This window comes from Rhinichthys klamathensis, unplaced genomic scaffold (genome assembly GCF_029890125.1).
Source record: "Rhinichthys klamathensis goyatoka isolate OS25496 unplaced genomic scaffold, OSU_Roscu_1.1 h1tg000123l_1, whole genome shotgun sequence".
In the NCBI taxonomy this organism is placed as follows: Eukaryota; Metazoa; Chordata; class Actinopteri; order Cypriniformes; family Leuciscidae; genus Rhinichthys; species Rhinichthys klamathensis.
In genome coordinates, this window is record NW_026606660.1 from 8,301,839 (window position 1) to 8,316,454 (window position 14,616).

Genomic DNA, 14,616 nt, shown 5'->3' on the forward strand with positions numbered 1-14,616 from the left:
TGGTCACGTGTGATGCTGGCCAATAGTGAGCCTACGTTCTGACGTACAACCCAGAAGCGCTGCGCTGTTACACTACTTAAACTCACTCAGTGGGCCACACAGTTGTTGTTTTTTGCGCTCAAAAAGTATTCTCGTCGCTTGATAAACTTACGGTTGAGCCACTGTAGTCACTTGGACTATTTTAACGATGTCTTTACTAACTTTTCTGGGCTGGCAGATATCAATTACCTAGCAGCCTATGAAGGAGTGAGCAGGAAATTCAGATATGGTACTGGCTGTTTCGTTTCCAACTCATGCTGTAAGAGATTACTCACAACAGACTGGGCCGTCTGACCAATCAGAGCAGAGTAGGCTCTCGCAGAGGAGGGGTTTAGAAAGACCAGATCCTTGATTGAACCGTTTCAGACACTGTGAGAAAAGCGGTGATGTTGCAATGTATATTTTTGACCTTGGATGCATGTAAAGGAGACCTCCAAAACAAAATTAGGAACCTTTAAAATAGCATAATAGGAGCACTTTAACAATGATAAAATTGCTGTAAAATTCCAGCCTTCATTTTTTTCCCCACAGTTTAGGCATCTCAGGTTCAAAACAACTTGTCTTTTCTATGGTTTTCGTTGCGTGTCAGTTTTATGCCCAGCTTGTCCAGACTGACTAATCTGGCCCTTTTCTCCATGAACGTTAGGTTAACTCTGCGGTCAGAGCCATTGCCCCCCCCGTGTGCTAGATTTATTGTCTCTGTGATGGTGGCTGGGTTGTGGTCAGCACGTGCACGGGGGGACCAGGGGGACCGCGGATGGGTTGTGCGTTATTGTAATGGACTCTTGCATGGGAGAATTTACCTGTAAATGTCACTCACCCCACTCCAGCAGATGACATCGATAAAAGCCCCCGTAAATCACGCGGGGCGGCCCCTACGCCCAATACAGCAGTCAATATTGCAGCCTAATAAACATGCCAGGGGGCCGTAGTAGTCTGAGATGTGTGTTTTCAAACAAGCAGGACAATTCTTAGCAAGCTTGTCCATCTTGACGGCATTGATGGGACTTGTTGGGTCTTAAGCTACTGTCACACTTGTGAGTGTGAGCGTACTGTGAATTCAAGTAGTAGTGTTTATCATTACAGCAATACAACATACACAATTTCAAAATCATTTTAGTATTATGCATATGCTATTATAGCATTATAAATATGTTTAATTAGCTTTTTTAAATATTTTTATTTAAGTTTAAGTTATTTTTTAAAAGTTTTTATGTGCTTTTTTCATTTTTCATAATTTTTTTTTATATATATAGGCTAGCTTTAATTTTATTTTTATTTCAGTTTGGTAATTGTAGTACTTCAAACTAAATTTTCATTAAATTTTTTGAGGTTAAGTGTATCTTTTTTCTTCTTTTTTCAGCTGTATTTTAGTTACTGAATTAAAAAAAAATAGTTTAAGTTGAGTTGCCTTAATGACTAGTTTTTAGTAATTAAACTGGTTTATCTCATCTTTGAAAATCAAAATTACACATTTAAATTTTTTTTTTTCCTGTGAAAATAAATCCTTCATGCTTTAAAATAGCTTGAATTTAACTCTAAACCCTTGCTTATATGTGGATCTATGAATTTACAAATTAGTCTCCGCCTCCACTCAATCGCACCAGCTCGAATTACCTGATCGACTCGGTCAACTGTAGTAAACGCTACACAATGGCAAGTGGAAATGTTGGTTTAATTCAGCCATATATGTTTGAACCAGAAACTGATTCAGAAGAAGAAAAGGGAGAGCAAATTTTAGGCTCGTCTACAAGTTGATGTATCAGAATGGTAATTATTTTTATGTATTACTCTCTACTACGTCAGACACATAACGGTAATTGAAATGATTAGCCTTTGGCTTGACTGTTATGAAGCGGCTAATAATGTGTTGCTTATGTTACACAAACCATGATCCCATTCGCCATCTCAGAGTCAGACAGCTGCCTTCTAAAAATCAGCATCCAACATCATATAAAGTCCTTGGAGAAAAGCCCCGCCTCCGCATTGACTGGATTAGTTACGTTTTTGGTAGAAACAAACAACATTAAAAACTTGGTTTTCACCACAGGGGGTCTATATACTGTAGGGCATTCTATCAAAAGATCAGAACTATGACTTCTGCAGTTTAAATCAGATTGATTTCATGCCTGTTGCAAACTGTACATCCGTCCACATGAACTGTATCTCAGGCCAGCATTGGTTACAGTAGGAAAACTACTCAGGAGGAGAATTTAGCATAAATAGACAGTGATGTTCACTTTAGTTTTTTACTCTTTGCAGCTGTGGTTTTACTACCTAAACGCCTTTATCTTTTGTTCATCCAGTGGTATATTTTCAGCTTTTTCCATAAAGGAAGTTTTTTCTCCCAGGATGAGGTTTGATTTCTCATCATATTCTGCCTCCTGTCTCTTCTTAGTCTCTCCGGATTCTTCCGTTTACCCAGCTGAGGGAAAATAAGGAGTTATTTCGTGGGGTTATGACAGGTGTGTAGAGTGTTCCTGTGTTTGATTGACACACTCCTCGTTTTGTGAGGATTGAAGGTCTCTGTGATGCAGCACGGGTCTGCAGTACCTCCGTACTGGCCTTCTGTCAGTGTGTGTGTTTGTATTTTTTTAGTAAAACAATGATGTGAACGCTGCTGGAATACCAGAGACGTACTGTATATCCTTTCCCTCCACAGCTCTCCTCATCTCTGCTCTACATGTTGTCTCCCCAAACTCACTTTCTCTGTCTGCCAACCCTTTGGCACGGGCCACTCTGTTCTGACATGGTTTCATCCTGTTGGATAATAATCCTCAGATGCTACTGCACACCCACAGAGCAGATCTTCAACACTCTGAGGCTTGTATTACATCGCTTGTGCTGTTGACTTTATGAGCGTCTGGGCCAAACCAGAAGGGGAACATATCTCCCAAACGTTCTTTTCTCTCCAGACTGCAGGAGTGTCAGGGGTTTAGCATCTACAGGAAATCTGAATTTCTATAAAATTAAAATTTAAAGCAAAATATAGTTATTTTTGCTGAAAATAAGGTTGATTTCACAGCAACAACGAATACTAGCCTAACTATTTAAATAAGTAAAAAGTTCCCAATCTTATTGAAGACAGTAAAGCAGGTTCGGCAGTGCATGAAAAAGATCAACTTTCATTACGACACAACACTGCAAAGTCATGTAATCATGATAGAGATGATATTAGAGTCACCAAATACCCTAGCTTTGGGCTGTTGTAGCTTTAACTTTAACTTTAACACTTGGCCTGTTTGGTTTTGTTAAAACGAACCCTTGTGCGATTGCTCTGTTAGTGCGGTTCATATGACTACTGCCATCCAAACCCTGGTGCGCACCAAACAAGCGGACCGAGACCCATGAAAAGATGGATCTCGTATTAAATATGAATGCAACATGGACCAAAGACATCTAAACGAACCAAAAACAGGAAGATGAGACCCTAAAAAGGACAGAATGCTCAAGCACACCAGTTTTTTCTCATCATAGTCACGAATTTGCCCATCATAGTTCGGTACAGGCATCAGAACCGCTTCTACTTGCAGCAGATCTTCGTTTGTGTGTGATGAGGGAGGGATTCCTTCTGCTGTTTTGACTCCTTTACACATTTTATAAACCCTTCACGAGTTTTCAGCTGGTCAAAATACCATCATATGTTAGCTACGCACATACAAGGAGCGCATTTAGCCCAGAACACAGCATTGTTTTGAATGTTCGGTAAGTTCCGTCACGAAATAGGCAATACGTCATAAAAGCCGACCAATCAGGTTGTGAACGGATCCCTATGCCTTTAGGTTCGGTATCTTTAGGTTCGGTGTTAAAAATGGCAATCTGAACACTAAGCGGACCAGTACTAAATGTTTTTTTTATTGGTCCAGACCAAACCAACCAAGTTAACCAGACTACAAGTGTGAACAAACCCTTAATTTATTTCAGCTTTATTTCTCTGGTATGGCTAGAATTGGGCTGTTAGTTGCCATTTGTCAGTGTGAATTAAGGCCCTCTTGGAAAAGTTAGTTTTCATTGTTCGCTTAAGGGTAAGTTGCCATTTGACAGTGTTAGTTGCCATTTGACAGTGTGAATGAAGGCCCTCTTGGAAAAGTTATTTTTAATTCTTCGCTTAAGGGTAAAAAGTAGTTAGAAGTTTTGTCCTAGTTTGTAGGTGTTTACTTGCTGGAGCAAACTCGTTTTAGCCTGATTTTGCTTGACGTATATTGGGCCTTTAGCCTTCAGGCTGTTGTTGCGCAAAGTGCCTGATCCTACAAAATCACTTTATTGTATTATTATTTATCTAAATACGACTTATACTTCAGATCATATTATATAACTGAAACTAAAAATGTCTAATAAACACTTTTTGCTGTCTTGTCTGTTTGCTAGCATGCTAACCAGACTGTTCCAGACTGGATTTAGGTGCATGTTTATTTAATTTTGTGTTTTCCATTATATTTAGAGTTTCTTTCCCAAATCTTAACAATCGGGCCATCTCCTAAAATGCCATTGAAATTAAGAAATGATTAAATAAGGGGAAAAAATGGTTCTGCAATTATTGTGCCAGTAGAACATATCCAGCATACGTTCATATCTCTCTCCAGCTTGTAGGATTGTCAAGGAGTCACATAGGACCAGGATTTAGCGTCCACAGGAAGTCTTACGCGATCAGAGAGGCGTCAGGGTCAGCGGTGCTGTTTTGCACGTGCACCCGGAGCAGGCCTGCTTACAAAACTGACACATTTTCAATCATATCGCCGATTCCCTGGAAATCATGGAAAGGCCATGTCGGAGCATTTTATAGAGTACAATGCACCAGATGGGGATTAGTTTTCCCAACATGTGGGGAAAAAAAGGTCTTTTTTAAAGAGAATGCGTGGTGTAGGGGTAATATAGTCGGCTTTGAAAAATGGACCAAATCTTCCGCCGCTGTCTGCAATATACAGTGCCTTTTACAGCCATGAAACAAAATCAAAATGGGCCTACATTGGGCCGTGGAGACACAGTCCTTTATGTGTGTAGGTGTGTGTGTGTGTGTGTGTTGGAGCGTTGCGTGTGTAGGTGTTTTCATTCAGTTGGTGGTAGAATGGCGACACTCTCCATACCTGCAGGGAATTTATTGTGCTAAATGAATTGTGGCCCGTAGAAGTTTGTAAATTGCAAGGCATCAATCTAGAGGAGATAGAGAGAGGGACTCGCCCGCGTTCACCCCGTCTGATATCAATCCTTTACCGCTAAAACCTCGCCTTTCAATTCCTCCTCATTCATCCTGCAGCAACCTCCAGTGTTTAACAGGGATCATGAAGAGCCCTTAACAAATAAAAGCTCTTTAGCGTTTGAGTGCCACAGATAAATGCGCGAACGAGGCCGTTTATGCCGAGCAATTAGAACGCCACCCGTTATCTGAAGCGCATCGCGGCGGAGACGAGCCAATCGTATTGCCCCGAATCAATAACCCGGAAAATTTGTTAATGTTAAACTACTGTTTTGAAAAATATATGTTTAACATCAGTCAATAAACATTCTAGAGGCTTGCACTGATTCAATAAGACACAATTATCAATATGTACGCTTATATGCTGCTTTTGTGACTTTCAAAATTTACAGATTATGCTTTGTGGTGTAAATAACTCTCATTCTGGCTACTAGCACCATAAACCTCAAATGAAAATACATTACTAATTCATTTGATTTGCACATGGCTCATACTACCATTTTTGTCTTTTTTCAGATTCCAAGAATTTCATCATTTTCATAACTTTAGTTCAATCTGCTTTCTTACTCACACACCTCTCATACTTCTATCTATCTGTCTGTCTATCTTTCTGTCTGTCTGTCTATCTGTCTGTCTGTCTATCTCTATTTTAGTCAATTTTCCTTATTATTTATCAGTTTATCAAATGTATGCAATTGTTTTTAAAATGTTTGACTCATCAAAGTTATACCTAATTTGTGTGAATTCTGGGTCATTCTGGGTGCTGATGTCTCGTGCATTAAGAGCTTTTCCACGTTTCTCCACAGCGAGCCATACTGGGAGAGGTCTGCTAATGCAAGCTCCTGCTCCGCCACTAGGCCCAAGACACTCCACCTTGGAGGGCAACAACATACCTCATCACCATGGTAATCCATCCCTTCTACCACATCTCTCAGGCCAACCGGAGACAATAGAAACCACAGATCATCTGCACACCAGACATTTCAACAGCTCTCCACACACTGACACAGACACTCAACATTTGTACTGTAAAGCATAGATGATACAGATGATGTTATATAAAAATTATTTATAACACTGTTCTTGCTCCACCTTACAGTATTTGTCCATGGTAACTATAGTTTCTACCAGAATGCCATAGTTAATATTATAACGTTAGGTATTGTTACTTCTCTAAAAGTTGTGCTGCATTCATGTAATGTCAAAAATACAGTCATTTCAAACTTTTACCAAACAGGTCATCTTTAAACATAATCTTTGACTTTCGTCATGAAAGAGATCCATTATTCATTTTGTGGGCAGAAACTGTGGTTACCAGTCCTCTTCTCTCATTTATTTCAGCCAAGAAATCTACAATATACTTGGGTTTTCAGGAGATTTTTTTTTTCTCATGGATGTATGTTTTCTTTTTGTTCATTTGAGGTAGAATTACTCTGGCGTTTTTAAATTCAGTGAGAAACCCCAAGTGAGTATTTTCCCTTCACAATGACATTCTTAATTGATCAAAAACAAGTATTATTGCTTCTGAGCCGCGGCAGCTCAAATAAATTATGCCACAGCAACAGAAATCCAATACGTAATAGGCTTAGTAAGGCGAGCCGTATTGCTTATACAGTAGCTCTGATAAACGATGCCCCTTTCCAGAAGTGCCCTTTATTGTGCCTGATGCAGATTTGAACCTGTGAAGATGAAACAAGGCATCGTGGGAAGTGGAGTTTGACGTATTCCGCTGAGACCAAGGCAGGCTTGGAAATTTCCAGAGATACAGTCTGCGTGTTCGGGAAGTCTTTGTAGCGTACGGAAACGCATTTGAGAAATATGCTGCACTGATTATATGCAGGCGCCGCTTGATGGATTGGTAAGGAACGGAGGCACGGGGGCTCTGGGATTACTGTCACACTGACTAAAGAGGATTTATTTATCACATTCACAAAAAGCCTCTTCTAATAGCTCATCATGGGGTGTATTTAGAACTATTAGTACAACCACCCTCGGCTTCTGATACACTACCTGCCAGTACGCATAACGCCAGATCTGCCTCCTCTGTCATCAGCGCTTTCTCTATTTTTATGTCTCTTTTCTCGCACACCGGCATTCTGTTCACGCTTTGACACTTTAGGTATGGCGTAAAGCCACTAAATAGATTTTCACCTTTTTATTCCTCTTTGAAAGCGTTCCAGCGAACAAAAGCACAATGCCAACACCATCACCACGCCAACATACTGGCATTAGATGCCCTCGCTGTCCATTAAAGAGGCGCATGCTTCAAAAGCCACAAAATTATTTAAATGGACCATATTCTGCTTTTGTTGCAGTTTATTTTTCCCCCCAGAAGTCCACTTATTATATTAGTCAAGGTTTCTTGCACCCGAAAATGGTCGTAATGTAGTTTTTCAAGACTATTTTCCTCCCACTCGTCGACCTTTAGGATTAAAGGGATAAGAAATGAAAATTTCGACATTTATTCTCTCACCCTCATGTTGCTCCAAAACATATTCTTTTCTCTTTTTTTGTGGAACACAAAAGTAAACATTTTTTGGCATGGTACCATATTGACCATGTCTTTTCAAGGCTAAAAATCTGCACATAAGTAGTCCATATGATGTGTGCTTTGTGTGAGGGTTGAGAAAAAAAACGCTTTGTTATTTCTGAAAATCTTTTCCTATTTTCCTGTTATCTCTGTAAAGCTGCTTTGAAACAATCTGTATCGTTAAAAGCGCTATATTAATAAATGTGATTTGACTTGCTATAGCTCTCAAATGTCATTTTCCTTCAAACTGTCATGACATTTTTGGTTTGAAAACCAATGGGGCTTATCATCAGTAACATCAAACCTGTGTTTTAACGAATACATTTTGCTGAAATACAGGTTTGGTCCTCACTCAAAGCTAGTGTTTGGTTTAGGAGACGTGGAATATAGTACACGAGTCATTTGGACTATTTTTATTGGGCTTTTTAAAAGATTATTTTTCGAGCTTGACACTACAGACTATAGATGTTATTCGATCTGCGTCATCAATGTTTGCGGCGGCCATATTGTTGACATAGAAATCACGGCAACTGTCAGTCTGTCAATTGACAGGCGAGGCAGTGTCGGTATTATCCATGGTATTATCACTGTATTTTTTTTTTTAAAACAGCGTGATGGTGTGTTGTGTAATACACGTCTGTTCTAACAACAGCAATAAGAACCCCGGAGTTAGTTTTTATGATTTCGATAAGTTACCGACTGTCAGAAAACGTGAAGGGAAGGAGACAGAGTTGAGCCAGCGCAGGAGAGGCTAGCTAGGATAAATAGGCTAAACTTTCAGCCAACTCACCACAGAAAAGTCTGTTCCCATCCTTTTACCACAGGTTTCACACATAATCCGTGTGCAATGCGTGTGCGGTGCGTTGCGTATATGGTACAGAAGCAGGACGCGCTACAGTGCTTTAGTGCTATATGCTGCGTTTGCAGTGCGTATAGCTAACTGATCCGCGGCTGTAACGTTACCACAAACACCCCGGTACTCACTATTTTTATTTTAACACATACTCACTATTTCAACAACGTAAGCCAATTATTCCATGCATTACTTCTATATATTAAGTTGTTCAAGCAATTGGTCAAATATGTAACCATGTTAAACATTTACATGGAACGCACAAACATTTTAAATGAAAACTTAAAATTGACAAAAACAACCGACTCTCATGCCTTTTCTTTTGCATTTACATTTTAATACAACAAATCTTGCATGTCACAAAGAACTTGTTTTTCCACCTCCACGAATGAGACGAGTGTCGTTCATTATGTTGCCTTGTGTTGAGGTGCATTGTAGTTTGTATACGGATACTGTATGAACGAGATCGTTATAAATATCCGGATAAGTTACGGCTGGCAAAGTGGCAATAAGGACGGATCTTTACTTAAGCTTGATTGGTGTGGACCCACATCAAATAATAGCATTATCTTCTCTTGATACCGACGAGATGAAGCCAGGCTACTGCTCCCCTCAACTCAAATCTGCGCGCGGTTAGGGGCAGCAGGACAGATGTCATGTCAACAATATGGCCGCGGTTAGCTACTTCCGGTGTTTGCGAATAAGGTCTATTGTAAAAGACTATCTGTATGTAAATGACATCTGTTATGATTGTCTAACTACTGTGTGCTGGCATAATTAACACTGTCGTTCATCTGGACTTGCCAATAATAAAAAGGTGTTGATATGTACAACACTGTTCAAAAGATTGTTAATATTTTATAATATTTTTCATAAATCTCTTATGCTCACCAAGGCTGCATTTTAATCAGGTAGAGATGTAAAAAATACAGTAAAACCGAGATATTGTGAAATAATATTATGATTTGAAACAATTGTTTTCTATTTGACTATACTTTAAAATATACCATAATTTATTCCTGTGCAAAGCAAAATTTTCAGCATCATAACTCCAGTCTTCAGTCACATGATCCTTCAGAAATCACTCTAATATGATGATTGGAGGCTCAAGAAACATGTCTTATTATTATCAATGTTGAAAGGAGTTGCGCTGCTTAATATTTTTGTGAAAACCTTAAATTCTTTTCAGGATTCTTTGATTGATAGAAAGTGTAAAAGAACAACATTTACTTGAAATGTTACAAAAGATTTCTAAGTCTGTACTTTTTAAATTGACTTTTGATCAATATAATGCATGCTTGACCAACATACTGACCAATTATTGAACAGTCGTGTAAATGTCATTGGTCATAATCACATGTCAATGCATTTGGGAAGTCATGTTAATTTCTAAATGAGCTATTTTTGCAGATTAGTTTCCTTATATGGTCTGGGCGGAGCTCTATGTTGTGAATGTTTTAGGAAGCGCATGATATGTTTTGATGATATATCCCCTTTAAGGGGATAGTAAAGGCGAGTTAAAAATATAGCTCACACATTTAAGAAGTCTTATTTCCACCTTTAGTCACTCGATAAATACAAAACCGTTTGCACTTATTTACACGTTTTTTCCCTTGAGAAAAGTAATTACCTGTTCACACGTATGAACGTGCAAATATAAAGTTAACTTGCCTGCATTGTACAGTATATGTAATATATAGTTTGATTTTAATGAGACACTTTAGTCTTAAGTGATGGTGTATAACCGGTGCAGTGGCTGTCTGGTTTGGTCAATGTGAGATGTGCTTATGTATCTCAGGTTGATGAGTCTGCGGGTGAATTCCAGCAGGGTTATTTAGTTTAAGTGCTGTTTGATCCGGGAACGGCGAGCAGACTGAAATTGAGATAAATGGCTGTGTGTAGAGGGACGGCCACCTCTTTCCCAGCATGGGGCCGGTGAGGGGCCGCAGCGGGGCCAAGGGTCTGCCGCACACCTGTCTGTCCTAGTTACAGAGGCCAGCGCTCACAGAGATACCAGCTCTCCTCGATCAAGGTTTATTGGGACCTTTGGCCCCATAAACAGCAAGACATGCACAGCGATTGAGTCATGCACATGCATTACATGTACATACACATGCACATTTATATATTCCATCTAGCCCTGTTTTCTCCTTAAACACCTGATTGGACAAAACTAGGATTGGATTTAAACAGTTGGAGATAGCTCTGGTAAAACGTCAGTCAGAGTTAAAGAGTGTGAATGCCAAAGATTTAGATGCATTGGCTCGGTGTGTGTGAAGTCCTCTAATCATCTGAAGCAACTCTTTTATTGCCAGAAGGGATTCCCTAGTTTTGTAGAATAATACATGTTTTTGTTCTTAAAGTCAACATGAAACAACCCATTTTACTTGCATTTTGTGATATATTTTAGTTCAACTTTGCTTTTATTTGATCTGGAATTCATTGGATTGAGAAAAAGGGGCTGTTGTTATACTAGAATAGAGATAATTCTGAGTGATTTAGCAGTAGATGATCCCAGGAATCATATTTATTTGAGACTTCACCGGCTGATAAATGAGAATGTTGAAGGTCAAGATCACTCTCAAGAGTATCTCAACATTTCCCAATGGTTATGTCGCTTCTTATTTATTTATTGCTATTTGCTATTATTGCTGTAGACATTAACTCTTTCCCGTAGACATTAACTTTTTCCCATTTCATAAAGCAACATTTTGAGCAAAAAGCTGAGAAAATCGCCTTTTTGTCAAAGACTACGTCCTCCTCGGATTTAGAACGATAATTAAAACAGATCGAGTCCATCAACACCCCCAAAGCTTCACTGTCCTATACTGTACCTCTTTGTGGGTTGACATTTCATTCGGTAACGTTAGGCAGTTTTGATTTAATTGCTGTTTAATGTTTGATGATTGCGTTAACTTCCATGTGTGAAAGCAATGCTTCTATCGCTTGAAGATGCGCAGTGAAAAATTAGAGACGAAAAGTCGTGGACTCAAGCCCTGTTCACACCGCCAGCGACTTTGTAGCTGTATGTCGCTAGTCTCTGTACTTGTGGGCGTTGCCAATGCTGTCGCTGTAATGTTATTGGTTGACTGCACATCTGGCCATGAAAATGCAATCACAAATGATATATAAAACTAAGGGTGCTTTCACACCTGAGCGTTTGTTTCGGAACCTGGTGCGTTTTCTCCCTTAGTTCGGTTCGTTTAGGCAAATGTGAACACTGCAATCGCGCTCGGATCCACACAAAAACAATCACTCGGCCCGATTGCAAACGAACTCTAGTGCGGTTTCACTTGAGGTGTGAAAGCAATCTGACCCAACGAACCAAATGGTTTTATAATTCATAACGGGAAATGTGCTATATAAATAGCAGTAGTGTCTGATTTTGTCAGTGAGCACATTTGTTATTACAGTTGAAAACCAAAAGAGCACCTCTTCATCTTAAAATGTTGTGTAATTGCGCTTCTCCGCAATGAAGCCTTGATTCCTGAGATCATGTTGCTTTGTCGCTGCATGTCGGCTGACCTTATTGCATATGCATTTGTAGGAGTTTCCCTTTAAGACTCAAAATTTATGGGAGGAGAGTATTTATAATAAAAAATACAATTATTTAAAAAGCATGTCTTAAGTAGCTTGCACTTTTATGGGATTGCGGTCTAACACTAATGTGCCCTGTTTAGTAAATCTTGCCCTAAATGTTTAATTACCAAATAATTTCTACAACTGGCAAGATTTCAGAAAGTATTTACCTACTGGCTAACATAATTTTCTCCACCTGTGTGGCCTTAGCGACATCAACTTCTTCACATTTTGAAAATGATACATTTTAACACAGTATAGACCAGACGCAAATAGAAAGCAAATAGAACCCATTATAATCAGTGATGCTGTCTACACTGTCTACATGACGGAAAACAACACGACAAATTCCAGACAGTAAACTGATGCTGACGTACTTCAAGCGTTCACGCTACTTCTACTGACACAAAGAACCAATGGATTTGCAACGTTCGCTTTGTTGCGTAGTGTAATGAAAGATTATAATGGTAAAGGAACTAAATAGGGTCATTCATGTTGACTTTTAAAACCCAATTAAAGCAAAATTAGAGTTCAGTGGATTTCAGTTGACGTCTAATAGATTTGAGGTCATCTGTATGCTAGTATTCTCCTTTTTGTGAATTGTGAGAGATGAGAGATTCATAAACAGATGGTTGTTCTATTGCATCTGACATTAAATTAATTGCTCAGAGGTTTTTTTTCTTCAAGTAATGCTTTTTAACATTGCCAAATAATCATTCTCTCTTCGTCCCATAATGTGCATGTTTTGTAATGCTGTCAGGACTGTGGCATATGCCACACTTTAGCTTTATGCTGACATTCAAATGTATAAGTTTAACCAACCAGTTAGCAGTTACCAATAGAAACAAATCTTTTAAAGAACCTCCTGTTTCTGAAGCGATTCAACGTAACGACTAAAACTTTCAAATGCAGGTTGGTATAAATACATTTTCAGCTGTACTTTAGGACACAATTAAAGTTAGTGCATCTGAATGAGCCTCCATTAATAATCCCCATGCACAGCTCTTTAATGGCTTGGCTGTGAAAAAGAATTTGCTAATAAGTGAGATAAATGAGGCTGTTTATAAAAAAAAAAAAAAGAACTTGCATCAAATATGACACTTTTATTTTGATTGCTCATGTCAACAAAAAACATCATGGTCTGATAAAGCTGTAGTTATTTACAGAGTGACATTTGATGGATGAAATGGGTCAGACTGACGTCCTGTGCACATCAGCCTTTGTTTATATAAAGGAAATTGGTTTGTTGTGTCATATTTGGGCCATTAGCATATAAAAATAAGTATTATTAAACAGAAATTCGTTTAGAAATTGTATAGTTAACTAAACTGTTGCATTTCGGAAGAAAATTTCAGTTGTGCACCAGAAAACTTGCATTCACAAAACTAGTGTGTAAGGTGTACTAGTGGTTGCCAGGTGTTCTGAGAGTTTTAGCACATTTCTATGGAAACACTTTAGTTTAGGGTCCAATTCTCTCTATTAACTAGTTGATTATTAACATGCATATTACTAGGATATTGGCTGTTTATTAGTGCTTATAAAGCACATATTAATGCCTTATTCTGCATGACCATATTCTACATCCCTTAATCCTACCCAATACCTAAACTTACAACTACATTACTAACTATTAATAATATTGATATTTATTGAGGCAAAAGTCATAGTTAATAGTTTATAATTGCACCCTAAACTAAAGTGTGACCAGATACACAATATATACTGTATATACATTAGAGATGCGCGGTATACCGGTACTGCAAAAATACCGGTATATATTATATTTCAAACGGTACAATATCATAATTTTGTTAAATTCGGTATTTGATGCGCTGCTGTTTCGAAGTTCACCGCTAGGCGGCAGGGCGCTACCTAAACTGACGCGGGTCACGCGAAACCGGCAAACGGTGACAACAGAGGAACACGATGGATCAAACGAAGCTCATTCGAATTTATACACGCCCGAAATTAATAAATAGAGAGAGCAGTATGAGTGAAATAAAGCATTACTTTGCCAACAAAAGTACCGGTAATGAGAAAAGTAAAGAAACAGATCTCAATTCACCACTCTGCAAATGGGGAGGCAACACATCAAATCTGCCGAAGCACTTGACTTGTCAGTTGCTCATCTTGACTTGTTCAAAGAGTTCAGAGATCGACAGGTTAGTCCATTATTCAACTGATTTAATTTAGACTTTTATTGAACATTGAACAGCGCACATACATAAGAGCTTATAATATATGATACGGTAAACACGAAGGCTCAAATCTGCTTGCATGACACGCTAGAACCAATTAAGTTTAGGTCTCATCATTTTTGCACTTTCAAACAAACATATATTAATTTAATTTGAATGAATAAAGAATAAAAATGTGAATAATATTAATTTTAGTATTAGTGATAGTAAAATGATTGGCATA

At 38.6% G+C, this 14,616-nt stretch overlaps 1 protein-coding gene across 6 annotated transcripts in view; it reads left to right on the plus strand.

Moving 5' to 3' along the window:
* Positions 1–14,616, plus strand: part of LOC130089008 (neuronal PAS domain-containing protein 3) — a 332,370-nt gene that overhangs the window by 74,927 nt on the left and 242,827 nt on the right. For 5 of the 6 annotated variants that reach the window (XM_056256095.1, XM_056256096.1, XM_056256097.1 and 2 more), the window contains one exon: positions 6,040–6,138. The exons of the other annotated variant lie outside the window; for it this stretch is intronic. In XM_056256095.1, coding sequence (XP_056112070.1) covers positions 6,040–6,138 — 99 coding nt within the window. The remainder of the gene's footprint in view (positions 1–6,039; positions 6,139–14,616) is intronic. 6 annotated transcript variants of the gene reach the window in all.